This window comes from Acomys russatus, chromosome 6 (assembly GCF_903995435.1).
Source record: "Acomys russatus chromosome 6, mAcoRus1.1, whole genome shotgun sequence".
NCBI lineage: Eukaryota > Metazoa > Chordata > Mammalia > Rodentia > Muridae > Acomys > Acomys russatus.
In genome coordinates, this window is record NC_067142.1 from 66,965,884 (window position 1) to 66,980,279 (window position 14,396).

Here is a 14,396-nt window from a genome sequence, read left to right on the forward strand (position 1 = left end):
GGGAAAACTGCTAAGGTCTAAGTCAGAGAAATACAAAGTGAAAGACAGTAAGACACCAAGAAAGACGCATTAGAAGCTTGAGCTTAGGGGCCAAAAGGCGGCTAATTTAATAAACTCCTCCTTTTCTGGCACATGCACACAAAGCCTGTACAACTCAGTCAATGTATACAAGTATGCTTGTTTATACACACAGAGACAAACAGCCTCGTTTCCCACCAGGGACAGGCCTCAAAGAGGAAGCTGAGCGGCAAGGGAGCTAAGAGGCTGTGCCTCTCTCTGCTCATCGGTCTATTTCTCCAAACACAATATCCTGGGTACCTAAAAGGTTAGAGAACAAAATGTTACCCCGGAAGCCCAGAGCACGTTACTACGCCCAAGACACTCAGGCCGTCTATACTGAACAGGGAGATTTTGGTTTTTGCTCCTCAACAGAACCCCACACCCCTTGTCTTAGACACCTTACTGCATAATAAATAGGCCTCATACCTATGATGGCTACGACATCTGCCAACATGTGTCCCTTAGACATCTTGTCCAAGCCAGCCTGTGGGGATGGGAAGAGCAACAGTGTTAGCACAAGCCTGTAGAGGAGGGCTCTTAAAAATCCTACCCAAGGGCTGCAGAGATGGCTTAGTGGTCTCTTCCACAGGACCCGGGTTCAAATCCCCAGCACCCACATGGCAGCTCACACCTGTGTGTAACTCCATGATCTCATATTCCTACACAGACACACATGAAGAATTCTAGGACAGCGGAGCTACACAGTGAAACCTTGCCTCAAAACCAAACCAAACCAAAACACCACAACAAAAACCCCAAACCAAAATCCTCAACCAAGCCAGGCACAGGAGCTCATGCCTGCAAATCTAGCAGTTGAGAGTCGAAGGCAGGAAGATGACTGTATCCAAGGATTAACCCTCACACATAGTGAGGGCCAGGCTAATTTGGGTTATGTAGCAAACCTTGGTCTTAAACAAACAAATGAAACAGAACAAAATCCTACCCAAGAGTTGGCTGTGGGGTATAGATCTGAAATCCTCAGACCTAGAGGCTCAGGCCGGACGGAGATCAGAGTTTGAGCCTAGCCTAAGCTCCCTTGGGAGCTCTAGACAAGCAAGGGCTGTACAGCAATGAGCAAGGTGCCGGGGAGACAGCGCAACAGCTGAACGAGTGTGCTGCTCTTGCTGAGGGCCCGAGGTTGGTGCTCTGTACCAATCACAGATAGTTCACTACTGCCCGTAACTCCAGCTCCAGGGGATCTGATGCCCTCATTCGGCCTCTGCAAGCTCCTGCATTCATGTGGCTCGTGTGTACACGCACACATTCCCCCCGCCCCACACACACACAGAATGAAAAAAATGTTTTAAAATAAAATAGCGTAAAATGGATGACAATGCCCAGGCAAGGCCCGTGCATTTTAAAGTGCTGGAGTGGAGTCACTAGGGTTGTCTTACCAGGTGGGCAAAGCCTGGAGCCTTGATCTTACACCGATAAGGGCGGCTGCTGCCATCAGACACCAGGTATACACCAAACTCTCCCTGCCAAGGAAGGAAGCCAGATGCCCTGTTAGTAGGGAAAGCGGTCTCCGCTACCAAAGCCTCTCTGCCTCACCTTACACCTTCTGTCACTAGTGAGGGAGAGCTTCGTGTACTGTTTACCTCAGCCACCCTCTCCACGGACTTCCCCTCACCTTAGGAGCTTCGATGGCAGTGTAAGTGGCTCCTGGAGGAACTTGGTAGCCCTCAGTATACAGCTTAAAGTGGTGAATTAGTGACTCCATGGAAGTCTGAGGGGAGGAAAAGGGAGCATCAAGAAACCAGATCCAAGCTGAGTTTGGTGGCACACGCCTGTAATCCCAGTACTCGGGGAGACAGAGGCAGGTGGGTCTCTGTGAGTTTGAGGACAGCCAAGGTTACACAGAGAAACCCTGTCTCCAAACAAACAGAAAGGAAGGAAGGAAGGAAGGAAGCAGAAAAGGAAGGAAGGAAAGAAACAAAGAAACCAGATACAGCCACAAGCTGGTAACACACACCTTTAATCGCAGCACTAGGGAGGCAGAGGCAGGCAGATCTCTGAATTCAAGGCCAGCCTGGTCTACAGATAGAGTTTCAGACAGTCAGGGCTACGCAGAGAAACCCTGTCTGGGGGTGGGGGGGTGGGGGGATGGGAGTGGGGAGGACAGGAATCCAGATCCAAGCTCCCTTGGGCTTTCCCCCCAGGGATACATCTCTACTGTCAGGGAGCAGTGAAGACAGAGTTCACGATGAATGCTCTGAGAGGCTCAGAGTCTTAAAAGGATAAACTGAACGGCAGGACTTAATCCAAGGGCACTTCTCCATGGCCACTGGTCCCTTCCCAACACCCCGCCTTTTCTCCCTGTCCCCACAGCCAACCTTCATCTCGGCTCGTTTAGGTGGAGACACTTTGGCATCATCAACCTTGATCTCCCCCGGAGGCATCTTGTTCAGACACTGTTCGATGATTCGGAGGGACTGGCGCATCTCTTCCACACGACACAGGTACCTGAAATTGATGAAGAGAGACTCAGAACAAGAGAAAGCAGACAGAGGAGGAAGCAGGAAGCAGGATGGAAGCTGTTGGGCGACCCCAGTGTTTCTCCTGCAGTCTCTCTGCTTGGCTTGGCTGCTCGTACAAACCCCACAGTACTGTGGCTCTACAGTTGAGTCCTCCTCCAAATCTTCACATGGTTTAGAAGGCAGCCTGTGGTTTTCCCCTCCTTCCCCTCCTAAAACCCAGGTCGGACTGCAGAGTAAGGGAGTCAGTGGAAAGATAAACAAAGAGAGACAACAGCAGCAGCAAATCTCACTTGGGCTCAGTAAACAGTAAGAGCGCTGGCTCAGGAGCATTCCAAGCGGAATTCCTGACAGGCTAGTCCCTAACTTATGCTTCAGCCTTCTCAGCTACAAATGCAGTCCAAACCAGCTCTGACACAGAGTGGTGGCAAACAGGTAAAAAACAGCGCTGTTATTTGGTACATGTGGTGGTGGGGAGAATGCTGGGTACTGTGACTGCTAAGCATACACTCTACCAAATCAACACATGACACAGGCTCCCACAGGTACTAGGAAACGGGTGGGGGGGGGATGGGTGGAGGTGGGGGGGGTGGGAAGAACCAGCAAAGAGAAATTAAGCAAGAACAAAGAACGAAGCAAGGACGCGGGTCTTACCTATCGTAGCAGTCCCCGTGAGACCCGATAGGCACATCAAACTCCACCTGGTCATAAACATCGTAGGGCTGGGTCTTCCGCAAGTCCCACTGGATGCCTGAACCTCGCAGCATCACTCCACTGTCGGGTATAACGGACATGAGGCCCACCCTCCTCAAAACAAGAAAGCACACATGTGCTTCCCATCTCCCCGCCCCCACCCACTCGGTTATGGAACACAAACTCAAGGTGTGGAGGAGAAGGAGTACCAAACATGCTTGAAACCATGACACTGGGCTGTAACTCCTTACGGCCTCTCCTACCTCTGACAAAAGAAGTTGTACTCTCCTACCTGAAGCCATAGTTCAGTGCGTCTTCTGATGACACAACCCCAATGTCGACTGTCCTGCTTCGCCAGATCCTATTGTTGGTCAGCATCTATGGGTGGAGAAGTCCAGGGTGCCAATACTCTTCGCGAGAGTCTCTGTACTTCCTTATCCCTGGGTACTAAAACTCCACCAACTCTTCTGGGAAATAGAGGTATGCTTCCCTGTTGATTTCTATCTTACCTCCTCCACCTCATCAATCCGAAGAGAGAAGTTCTTGGAAAATTCATAAATGTCATCCATAAGCCCAAGAGGTAGGTCCTAGAAGTCAAGTGGTGACTCTGTTAGAGCACAGCTTCTCAAAGGGAGCGTTCCATCGGCCCACACTGCCCTCTAGTGGTCACAGAGCAAAGAGGCCCGCACAGGAAGTATGGACGCCAGAAAGCCACTCACTCACCTGGTGCACTCCTCCTGGTCGGATATAAGCAGCATGCATTCGGGCTCCAGACACCCGCTCATAGAACTCAAACATCTAGATAGAACGCACAGGAAATCAGAAACAAAGCCCAGGGACCTCCAAGTCCGGCAACACTGCCTAACTTCTTATGGCTGGCCAAACAGCTCATGACTCCTATAAATACAATGCAATGAAATATACTTCTCCTCCCTATAACTGTTTTCATCTGTCTCCTTCCTGCCCTCCCTACTTCTTATACAACCCTCCTATTCTTATCCACACTTCCCTCTATACCTTCTCTCTTTCTTCAAACATCCAGAAAAACGGAGTCATGGCACCAATGTCCAGGGCATGCGTGGTCACAGCCATGATATGGTTCAGAATCCGTGTGATCTCTCCGAACAGCACTGCGAGAGGTAAAAACAGGAAGTGATGGAAGGGGCCGCAAAGATGGCTCAGGGGATAAAGGCACTTGCTAACAAGTCTGGAACCTGCTGCGCATGGTAGCGCACGCCTATAATCCCAGCACTCCAAGAGGCAGAGGCAGGCGGATCTCTGTGAGTTCAAGGCCACCCTGGTATACAAAATGAGTCCAGAACAGCCAGGGCTACACAGGGAAACCTGTCTCAAAAAACAAAAACAAAACAAGTCCAGAGCCTACATGGTAGGAGGGAACTGACTCCCCAAAAGTTGTCCTCTGACCTCACCACCCATGTCTTGACACATGCTATTTCACATGCATGCACATACACTATAAATAAACAAATTCTATATATACACATATGTGTGTGTGTGTGTGTGTATAGAGAGAGAGAGAGAAGAAAGAAGGATGTAGGAGCCAAGGACTCATCCTACAGCTCAGTCTGGGTGGAATCTGGAATCTAAATATCAAAGGTGAGCTCAATGCACTCAGCTGCCCTGTGCTCACGGCAGGCAGCAGAGGTAAGGAGCAGAGCAGGACATACCTCGGATCCACTGTGCCCGGGGAGGCGGCTGGATGTTCAGCAGCTTCTCGACAGCTAGTGAGTAGGCCTGTTCGTTGCACATCATGGACACATAGTCTAACCGGTCAAAGTATGGAAGGGCCTGGGGAAAGTGAGGGACCGAGGTCACATCTAGCAGACCCAGGAGGCCACTGCCTGCTGCTGGAAACCTTCCTCTTGTCGGGCACTGGAAGTCATACTTACCTTTGGAGTCTCAGAAGCCCGAGTGAAGCAAAATAAAAATCTCCCCCAAATCAGTAACATGCTTATTTTGCTGAGGGGTCCACTTACATCCAACATAACTCAAACACCAGGTCAATGCAGATGACAAAAATTTATTGTAATCAAGCCAATACTGATAGATCAGGGCCACAGAACAGTCTCAGGGGCTGAACCACGAAGCTGAGGGGACACTGTGCAGCATATTTCAAGGATAAAACCATAAAGCGAGGGGAGCAGGGTGGGCTGTAGCGCTGTCCAAATCATATCTTGACGTAAGGGGTTGAGCAAGGGAGGATGGAGTAGGTCCCTGGCCTGAGAACATGAACTTAGTTGACCCTGCCAAGAAGATGGAGTTGTCCCTGAGGTGTCTGGACTCAGACAACAGTTTCCTTACAATGAAGCTGCTCAGCTATTGGGAAGTCCCAACCTCCCCTAGGGTCCGAGACCTTGAACTTAGTTTCTCTCTATGATTAAATGGAGTCTAAAAACAAAATGGTAGTGCTTAGAGTAAATTTCTCTTGTTTGTTGCCAACAATTTAAACCAAATGTAAAATGTTTAAAAACTGGCTCTCTAAAATGATGGGAGATTTATCATTACTTTATTATGTTTTGTTTGACAATTTCCATGGTGAAACTACTATCGTAGCCAATTTTAAGCTATCAATACATAACTAAAAGCACCCTTGGGAGTCACGGCACATTGTACAGTGTCTTCATAACACAGGTCAAATATCTCTCTGAGTTTGAGGTCAGCCTGCTCTACGTGGTGAGCTTCGGGACAGCCAGAGCTACGTAGTAAAACTGTCTCCAAAAAACCAAAACAAAACAAAAAACCCAAAACAACACACACACACACACACACAAGAAAAAAACTTGTATAATCTAATTTCTAATAATGACTTTAGCAACAAAGTCATAAAATTTACTAAAAATTTAATACTTGGGCTCTTGTAAGCCAGTGTAAGTTGACTTTAGCACTGTAACTTTTCTCAAAGAGGGGCCTCATACTTCTAAGTCTTTCCTTAGACCTTCAGAACTCAGATTTTGAAGGAGAGAAGTAAACAGTTTTACAGTAGCTTTCGCCCAGAAGGCCAAAAAAGCTAAGGCCCAGCTGCTAAGTCACTCCTGCTTCCAGGAAGAAGGCGGAGCTAAAATGCTTCTCCCTGGGACAGCCTGTTCTGGTCCTGGTGTCGTTTATGACGCAGGATGATGCTACAGGGGATAACCCAGGGAAGCTGGGACCAGAAGCCATTGCTGCTTAAGCTCCCCGGAGGCAGCACAGGGCTGGGTCTAAGCCCTCATTCCAGGGCCTTTCTTATAACAGTAAGAAGAAGTAAAAAACAACCAAACAACCAAGTGAAAACCTTTGAAACCGTATTCCAGATGCAAGCCCTTCAAACCTGATCTTCAACTATTTAGGTCACAACGTTCTTCTAAAGTCGGAAAACTGTCACAAAGCTCCCTGGCCACTCTGACTCATTGAGTGTTTTGAAAACAAGTTTCAGAGAGTGGGAAGACACAAGAATCAGCTGCTAATCCCAAAGAGCTGACGTCTCATTCCTCCTCCTCTGCCCTTTGGGACACTAACCTTGACGCACTCAAATAAGAGGAGGGAAACTAAGGCACTAGAGTAATGATTTAAAAAAAAAAAAAAAAGGCCAGCCAAAACTCTGACAGAGAAAAGCTGGGGGCATGGCTCCAGCTGTAAGATGCTGAAGAGCCCAAGAGACTCCTGAATCCTTAGCGCCTTCTCCGTGTCTCACCACCCTCCTGCCCCGAAGCTTTGGGGCAGCAAAACCATCGGGTCTCAAGCTCCAGCTCAGAGCCATCAATAGGCCCCTGTTCACCTCCACACCTGCAGATAGGTCTTGTACTCAATGAGCTTCTCAGTGCCGCGGTGCAGGAGGCCGATGTGAGGGTCGCACTTCCGCACCATCTCGCCACTCAATTCCATCACCAGTCTCAGGACTCCGTGGGCTGCTGGGTGCTGAGGCCCAAAGTTCAGGGTCAGGTTGGTCACCACTTTTTCCTTCAAAATGTCCACATCTGAGAAGTGGGAAATAGTTCAGAGCCAAATGGTAATTCCCTTGGGTATCCCCAAGAGCCAGCAAGGAATTAGCTCCCTACACGCCTTCCAGCTTACCAGCCCTTATTTTATTAGCACTCTCATTCCAATACAACTAGGAAGATAGCCACCAAATGGAAAAGGGGCAAAGGAAGTTCTGACTTTTCCAATAAGAGAATTCATGAAGTTCGGTTTATAAACCCCGGAACAGTGGTTCTCAACCTGTGGGTTGTGACCCCTTTTGGGGTTGAGTAACACTTTCACAGGAGTCACCTAAGACCATCAAACCCCAGATATTTATATTACAATTCGTAAGGGTAGAAAAATTACAGTTATAAAGGAGTAATGAAAATAATTTTATGGTTGGGGTTTACCACACAGGAAGTAATAGCAGCATTAGGAAGGCTGAGAACCACTGCCATAGAACATCTTTTATTTTGTTGCTGTGCTGAGATTAAAACTAGGGCACTGGGCCGGCCGGCCAGGCGGTGGTGGCGCACGCCTTTAGTCCCAGCTCTCGGGAGGCAGAGGCAGGTGGGTTGCTGTGAGTTCAAGGCCAGCCTGATATACAAAGTGAGTCCAGGACAGCCAGGGCTACACAGAGAAACCCTGTCTCAAAAAACCAAACAAACAAAAAAGGAAAAAACTAGGGCACTCCTTTTCCTGGGCAAGTGCTCTATCCCATCTCCTTTTCACTTTCAGAAGGACTTCACTAGGCTCCCCAGGATGGCCTTGAACTTGCTCTGTAGCCTGGACAAGCACTGAACCCTTGCTGATCCTCCTGCCTCAGCCTCTTGAAGAGCTGGCTGTCAGGCCTGTGTTACCAGGCTGGGCTACTATTCTTCTTCCTTTGTTTGGAGACAGGGTTTCACCTCTGTATCCTCAACTGGCCTGGAACTCACTATGTAGACCCAAATGGCTATGAATTCAGACATCTGTCTGCCTTTGCCTCCTAAGCACTGGAATTAAAAGAGACATGTGCTACCACAGCCGACAAATATTTATTATTGATTTTACTTATTATGGGTATGAGCGTGCCTGACTTTGTACATATGTGTACCACATGTGAGCAGGAGCCCACAGAGCCCAGAAGGCATCTGATCCCTAGAATTGGAGTTATAGATGATTGTGAGCCAATGTGTAGGTGCTGGGAATTGAACCCAGGTCTTTTGCAAGAGCTCTTAACCACTATGCTTTGGCTTCTTATCTACAACCGCCATGGGAGAGCTAAATATATCTGATAAACGGACAACCAGTGAGAGATACATCTTCAAGCTCAGCGTGACGGTGCATGCCTTTCATGTCAGTACCAAGAAGGCAGAGGCTGGCAGATCTGTGAGTTCACGGCAGCCAGGACTACATTTTCCTCGAGGCTGGGAAAAAGAAAGAGAAATATTACTACTAACTGGGAGGGCTGTTCGTTGGTTTTGAGACTGGCTCTCAGGTAGCTCAGGCCAGCCACACACTCACTACCACTATGTAGTCAAGGTGGTAACCTTGGAATTCTGTAGCTCTTGAATCTGCTTCCTAAGTCCGGCACTTTTTTTTTTTTTTTTTTTTTTTTTTTTGGTTTTTCGAGACAGGGTTTCTCTGTGTAGCCTTGGCCATCCTGGACTCACTTTGTAGACCAGGCTGGCCTCGAACTCACAGCGATCCACCTGCCTCTGCCTCCCGAGTGCTGGGATTAAAGGCGTGCGCCACCACGCTCGGCTAGTCCGGCACTTTTAATTGAGGCCATGCTGAGTATTGAACTCAGTCAGGACCTTGTGATTTTAAATAGGCACTCAACCAACTACACTACATTTCCAGCCCAAACGGCAGGGTTGTTTTTGTTTGTTTCGTTTTTGGAGACAGGGACTCTCTACAGAGTCCTGGCTGTCCTCTAACTCACTATGTAGACCAGGCTGCCTCAATCTCACAGAAATCCACTTGGCTCTGCCCCCCAGGTGCTGGGATTACAGGCACATGAGACCATGCCTGGCCTCCAAATGGCAGTTTTACCCTCAAGAAACTTACACTTTTGAGCCAGGCATGTCTAGTATAATCTTAGAATTCAGGAGGTAGAGGCAAGCAGATGTGTGGCCTACATGGTGAGCTCCAGACCAGCCAAGATTACATGGTGAGAGCTTATCTCAAAAAAAAAAAAAACAAAAAAAAAAAAAAAAAAAAAAAAAAAAAAAAAAAAAGAAAAAGAAAAAGAAAAGAAAAAGGAAACTTCTATTTTATCTTGGGAAACAATTACATGAGAAAACTAGAAACAGAGATCAAATTTATAAGTTGCTATTTAAAGATCACCCTGAAAACCTAAAAACATAAGAAGTGGTCCAGATAATCCCAGGCAGAGACAGGTGGATCTCTTGTGAGTTTGAGGCCAGCCTGGTCTACAAAGAGAGTTCCAGGACAGCCAGGGCGATTACACAGAGAAACCCTGTCGAGAGAAACCAAAAAAAAAAAAAAAAAGGAAAAAACCAAAAAACAAAAACCAGGTGTGGTGGTGCATGCCTTTAGTCCCAGCACTCGGGAGGCAGAGGCAGGCGGATCACTGTGAGTTCAAGGCCCGACTACAAGTGAGTCTAGGACAGCCAAGGCTACACAGAGAAACCCTGTCTCGAAAAACAAAAAAAAAAAAAAAAAACCTACATGGTTTGGTGACTTCTTGGACAAAGATATGAAGGACAAGTGAGAGACAAAAGCCAAGACGACTAAAGTTTCCAGACTGAATGACAACCCAGAGGAAGAGTAACTAACTGCAGCACCCGGAGGCACGGGGAGGTGGGTCCTGATTCTGAGACCACCCTAGACAGCACAGCAAAACCCTGTTCCTTTTTTCTTATTTCTTTCCTTTTAAAGATTTATTTATGTGTATGAGTGTGTGTGTGTGTGTGTGTGTGTGTGTGTGTAGGGGCATGCCTGGTGCCCTTGGAGAGCAGAAGAAGGCATCAGATTCCCCGGGGAACTGGAGTTACAGTCAGTTGTGAGCTTCCATGGGAGTGCTGGGAACTGAAATCAGGTCCTCTCAAAGACCAAGGAATGCCCTTAGCCACTGAGATGTATCCCCCGCACAAGACCCTGCTTCAAAATATGAAAAAAAAAAGGGCTAATTTGTAGTGACAATTTCAGGATTTTTTGTTTGTTTGTTTTGTTTTGTTTTTTTGTTTTTGGCTGCCCTGGAATTCGCTCTGTAGACCAGGCTAGCCTCAAACTCATGAGATCCACCTGCCTCTGCCTCCCAAGTGCTGGGATTAAAGGCGTGTGCCACCAAGCCCCGCCGAATGTCGGTTTCTTAAAACAACAACAACAACAACAACAACAACACAGAAATATTACAAGAATGTGCTTTCATTTTAATCCATGGTGTGGGGATGTGGGGTTGCTTTGGATGGTCCGCAGCAACCAACTATGATTTGTCTTGTGCTTTAGCAGAGGCATGGTTTTGCCAGCTGCAGATAGTTTCTGCGATTGTATGCCATTTGGAATTCTGGGAACTTTTCGGAGGGTATATAAATGCTAGGGCCCCAAGAGACAGAGTGGGTGGTTGTTGGTTGCTCAGGGGCGTAGGTTTCGGTTGGTTGGTAATTGTGCTCAACGAAGAAACAAAAGGAAAGAAATTAGATTTAGAGAGCTCTCTCCCCGCCTCTATCCCTCTTTCTCTCCTATCTAGTGACAGGGGGTGAAACAGGGATCAGAAGATAAAAGGTGGGAAAAAAGAACCTATAAAGTAGCAAAGACCTGCCACATTAATTGGATAGGTTTTGTTTCATTATTGTTTTGTTTTAAAGACAAGGCAGCTTTCTGAGTTTTTTTTTTTTTTCTATTTTAAAAACGTACTTATTTGTTTTATGTATATGAGTGCTTTGCTTGTAACGTATGAATGTTTACCACCTATATGCAGCTGCCTGGAGAGGCCAGAACAGGGCAGTGGATCCCCTGGAGCTGGAGTTAGAGGTGGTGGTAAGCCACCTGATATGGATGCTGGGAATTGAGCCTGGGTCCTCTGCATCAGCAAGAAGTGCTGCAGCCCCTAAACACCTCACTTTGGTGGGGGAGAGGTGCTTGTATGTACGTACGCTTCATTCAGATGCTTTTGGGGAGACCACCTTGTCCACAGACAGATGGAAGTGTCCTGAGTCTGGAAATAGCTGACAGTAATGAAATGACAGTGAGGGCCTTGCAGTGTTGAGGATGCCGCCCAACTCCTTTCCTCCTCTAACTAATACGTCCTCGTTATTATCACATTTTGTGTGAGACAGAGCGAGCTCAACAGCACTTAAAAATCACCAAAGATTTAGGTGATGGTGGCGGCAGCGCAGGGCTTTAATCCCAGCACTCAGGGAGACAGAGACCAGCAGATCTCTGAGTTCAAGGCCAGCCTGGTCTACAAAGTGAGTTCCAGGACTGCCAGGGCTACACAGAGAAACCCCATATTGAAAAAACAACCAACCAAAAGAGCAAAGGTTTTTGACAATTTGAGATGGCAGCTCTGGGCACTCACCATTCCAAGGAGGAGGCTTCCAGTGGGCTGTCTCCTTGGAGGGGTACATGACAGGACCTGCAAACTGCTCTGCCCACTCCACGTCGGGCTGCCATTGCCGAGCACCTCTGAGGAATTAAAGACAGCTCCTGTACACACAGCACCAAGCGTGCGCGCGGTTCCTCTGTTCCCATTCACTTTTCCTCAAAGTAGACTTTAAGATTGTAATTTCATTACCACACTTCTCCCATCAAAGCCTCTCAGATGCTCCACCCTCCTCTCCTTCAAATACATGGTCTTTTTCTAACTATTCCTGCAGGTGTGTATGGATGGATGGATGGATGGATTCCTAAATATCCTAGTCACTCTTATGTGGGCCCAAGGAAGGATGGGTCTGTTGCAGAGCCGTAGTCTTGAATGCCAAGTCACTGACACATAAGCGCAGCTTTGGATCTAGAAAGCTGGAGTCCAAGCCCCTTCACAAACATGAATGTCACGAACCTCATTTCTTCTCGGTAAACCTAGGATTACTAAGAGTGAGAGAAGAAGGGAGGAGAGAGGGAAAAAAGCAGGCACGCGATACGTGAGCAAAAGGAGAGAGGAACTGGGGAGAGGGGGCTCAGGGAAAGGGGGGGGGTCTCTTTTCTTCAGACAGGGGTGGTACACGCTAATCTTTCATTTGAAGGGAAGGCTCTCCCTCCCGCCCCGCCCCCGTGCTCCGCTACTGTAGGCTGACTGCGTCCGGGAGCCTGAGAAATCTGGTCTGCACCAGCAGGGTCACGGGCCTGGGTCATTCTCTCCTAAGGGGTCACAGAGTCCTTGAAAGGTCCTCGGTTTCGACAAGCCCTAGTTTTGGGGAGGACGCATGGAGGAACGGCCTCCTCCTCACCTGCTGGGCTGATTCGGCAGGCGGATCCCAGCCCCCGGCCGCAGCACCTGGGCCCCGACGCCGCGGAGGCAGCACACAGCCCTCAGGGCCGCCATCTTCCCCGAGCTGCAGACCGTAGGAAGGAGAAACGAGCGGAAGTGGATCCCGCGCGCCTCCTTGTGGGCTTCCCTTCTATTGGCACAACCCGGTCACCATCTTGGAAGCTGGCGGGGCGGTGAATTGCGAACGGAACAACATCCGGATTCCGCCTCCCAGCTTCATTTGTGCTTAAATAACAGTGACAGCTGTCATCTTTAGTAAGGGCGTCCCTCCCTCCCACGGCTTTTGTAAGAGTGAGAGAAATTAACTGCTCTCTCCTGAGGCAACTTCGCGCTGAATCCACTCACTGCATTCGAGCTCACTTTAGAAACTACCCTCCCAGCCGGGTATGGTGGCGCACGCCTTTAATCCCAGCACTCAGGAGGCAGAGTCAGAGGCAGGCTGATCGCTGTGAGTTCGAGGCTAGCCTGGTCTACAAAGTGAGTTCAGGATAGCCAGGGCTACACAAAGAGACCCTGTCTCGAAAAACCAAAAGGAAAAAAAAAAAAAAAGAAAGAAAGAAAGAAAGAAAAAAGAAACTACCCTCCCACTAGATCCCTGTCACACACTATGTATGGGCAGTACTTAACTATACCTTTCCATCGTGGTCATTCTCCTGTGGTAGTCCTGCTTCCCGGTTGAAGGCCTAGGTTTTGATAAACTATCTCTTTATGGGCTGAGGAGATGGCTCCGTGGGTAAGAGCACCGCCTGCTCTTCCAAAGGTCCTGAGTTCAATCCCCAGCAACCACATGGTGGCTCAAAGCCATCTATAATGTAGTATGATCTGATGCCCTCTTCTGGCCTGAAGGTGTACATGCAGGCAGAACACTGTATACATAATAAATAAATAAATCTTTAAAAAACAAAAACAAACAAACAAACAAAAAACCTATCTCTTTATTACGGAGATTTCCAGATGTCCAGAACAGGGATTGTGGAAAAGGACTCAAGTTGGGCAAGTCTGAGATCTCAGCACAACCAAAGAAGGCTGAGGCTACAAGCATTGGTGAAGCGGGTGCAAGGGTGTGGAGCCACCTTTTTACAAATGGGAGGGAAAGATCCTCTGTCTGTGACATTTATATCCCTATAATTGCTAAACCTACAGAATCACAGACTGAGGAAGCATCCTTATCCACACCTGGAGCCCCACCTCCATTCAGGACAGGCTTACCCTGCCACAGTCCTCCCCATAAGTATACAACAACGTAGAAATGTAATAACACCAGGACTCTGAGCCTAATTTTATATGGACAAAGAGTTTTCCTGCCTTGGAGGCTGATTTTCTTTCTCTCTTTTTGCCTCCAAACTCAGCTCCAGCTGGGCCACCCACTCTTTGAGGTTCCTCAATTTTCTCATTGGAAAGAAGCCTCCCCCACATCTCCCCCAGACAGGGTCCCTGGGACAGAGCCCACCAGCGGTGCAGCTGGGTGGAGCAGACCAGGGGAGTGGCACTGGGAATTCTTAGCTGCAGAGCAGGAGCAGAAAGCCAGATTTCTAGGCTGAAAACTGACCTAATGGGAACCATACCAAAGGGTGGAGCCAGAGATCCCTCCTGGGCTGTGGGAACGGATCAAGGCCTGGTGGAGACAAGGTAACCCCAGAAAGGCAGGACAGGGGGGTTGGTCGCTTTACCCTCTACATCCCACTCCCTTCCCCCTTGCTATATAGTTTAAACACTAAATGTGATAGAACGGGAGGAGGGGGATTACTCATTTCTGTGTTAACACACCCTATGAA

General features: G+C 48.3%; 1 protein-coding gene across 1 annotated transcript; it reads right to left on the bottom strand.

Moving 5' to 3' along the window:
- Window positions 1-66: 66 nt before the first annotated feature.
- On the bottom strand, window positions 67-12,693 carry Ndufs2 (NADH:ubiquinone oxidoreductase core subunit S2). The gene is made up of 14 exons (XM_051147841.1): window positions 12,581-12,693; window positions 11,713-11,819; window positions 7,011-7,201; window positions 4,916-5,036; window positions 4,245-4,357; window positions 3,951-4,025; window positions 3,737-3,814; window positions 3,520-3,605; window positions 3,189-3,308; window positions 2,394-2,523; window positions 1,691-1,786; window positions 1,455-1,538; window positions 487-544; window positions 67-318 (listed from the first exon to the last, which is right to left on the bottom strand). The coding sequence occupies exons 1-14, from the start codon at window positions 12,673-12,675 to the stop codon at window positions 281-283; spliced, it is 1,392 nt and encodes a 463-aa protein (XP_051003798.1). The 5' UTR covers window positions 12,676-12,693; the 3' UTR covers window positions 67-280.
- Between the last annotated feature and the right edge of the window lie 1,703 nt (window positions 12,694-14,396).

Coding starts and splice junctions, on each gene's coding strand:
- Ndufs2 (XM_051147841.1), bottom strand. CDS start 12,675: ATGGCGGCCCTGAGGGCTGTGTGCTGCCTCCGCGGCGTCGGGGCCCAG. Junction 1,787..2,393: donor CTAAACGAGCCGAGATGAAG/GTTGGCTGTGGG, acceptor TCCTCCCCTCAG/ACTTCCATGGAGTCACTAAT. Junction 1,539..1,690: donor CTGCCATCGAAGCTCCTAAG/GTGAGGGGAAGT, acceptor CTTCCTTGGCAG/GGAGAGTTTGGTGTATACCT.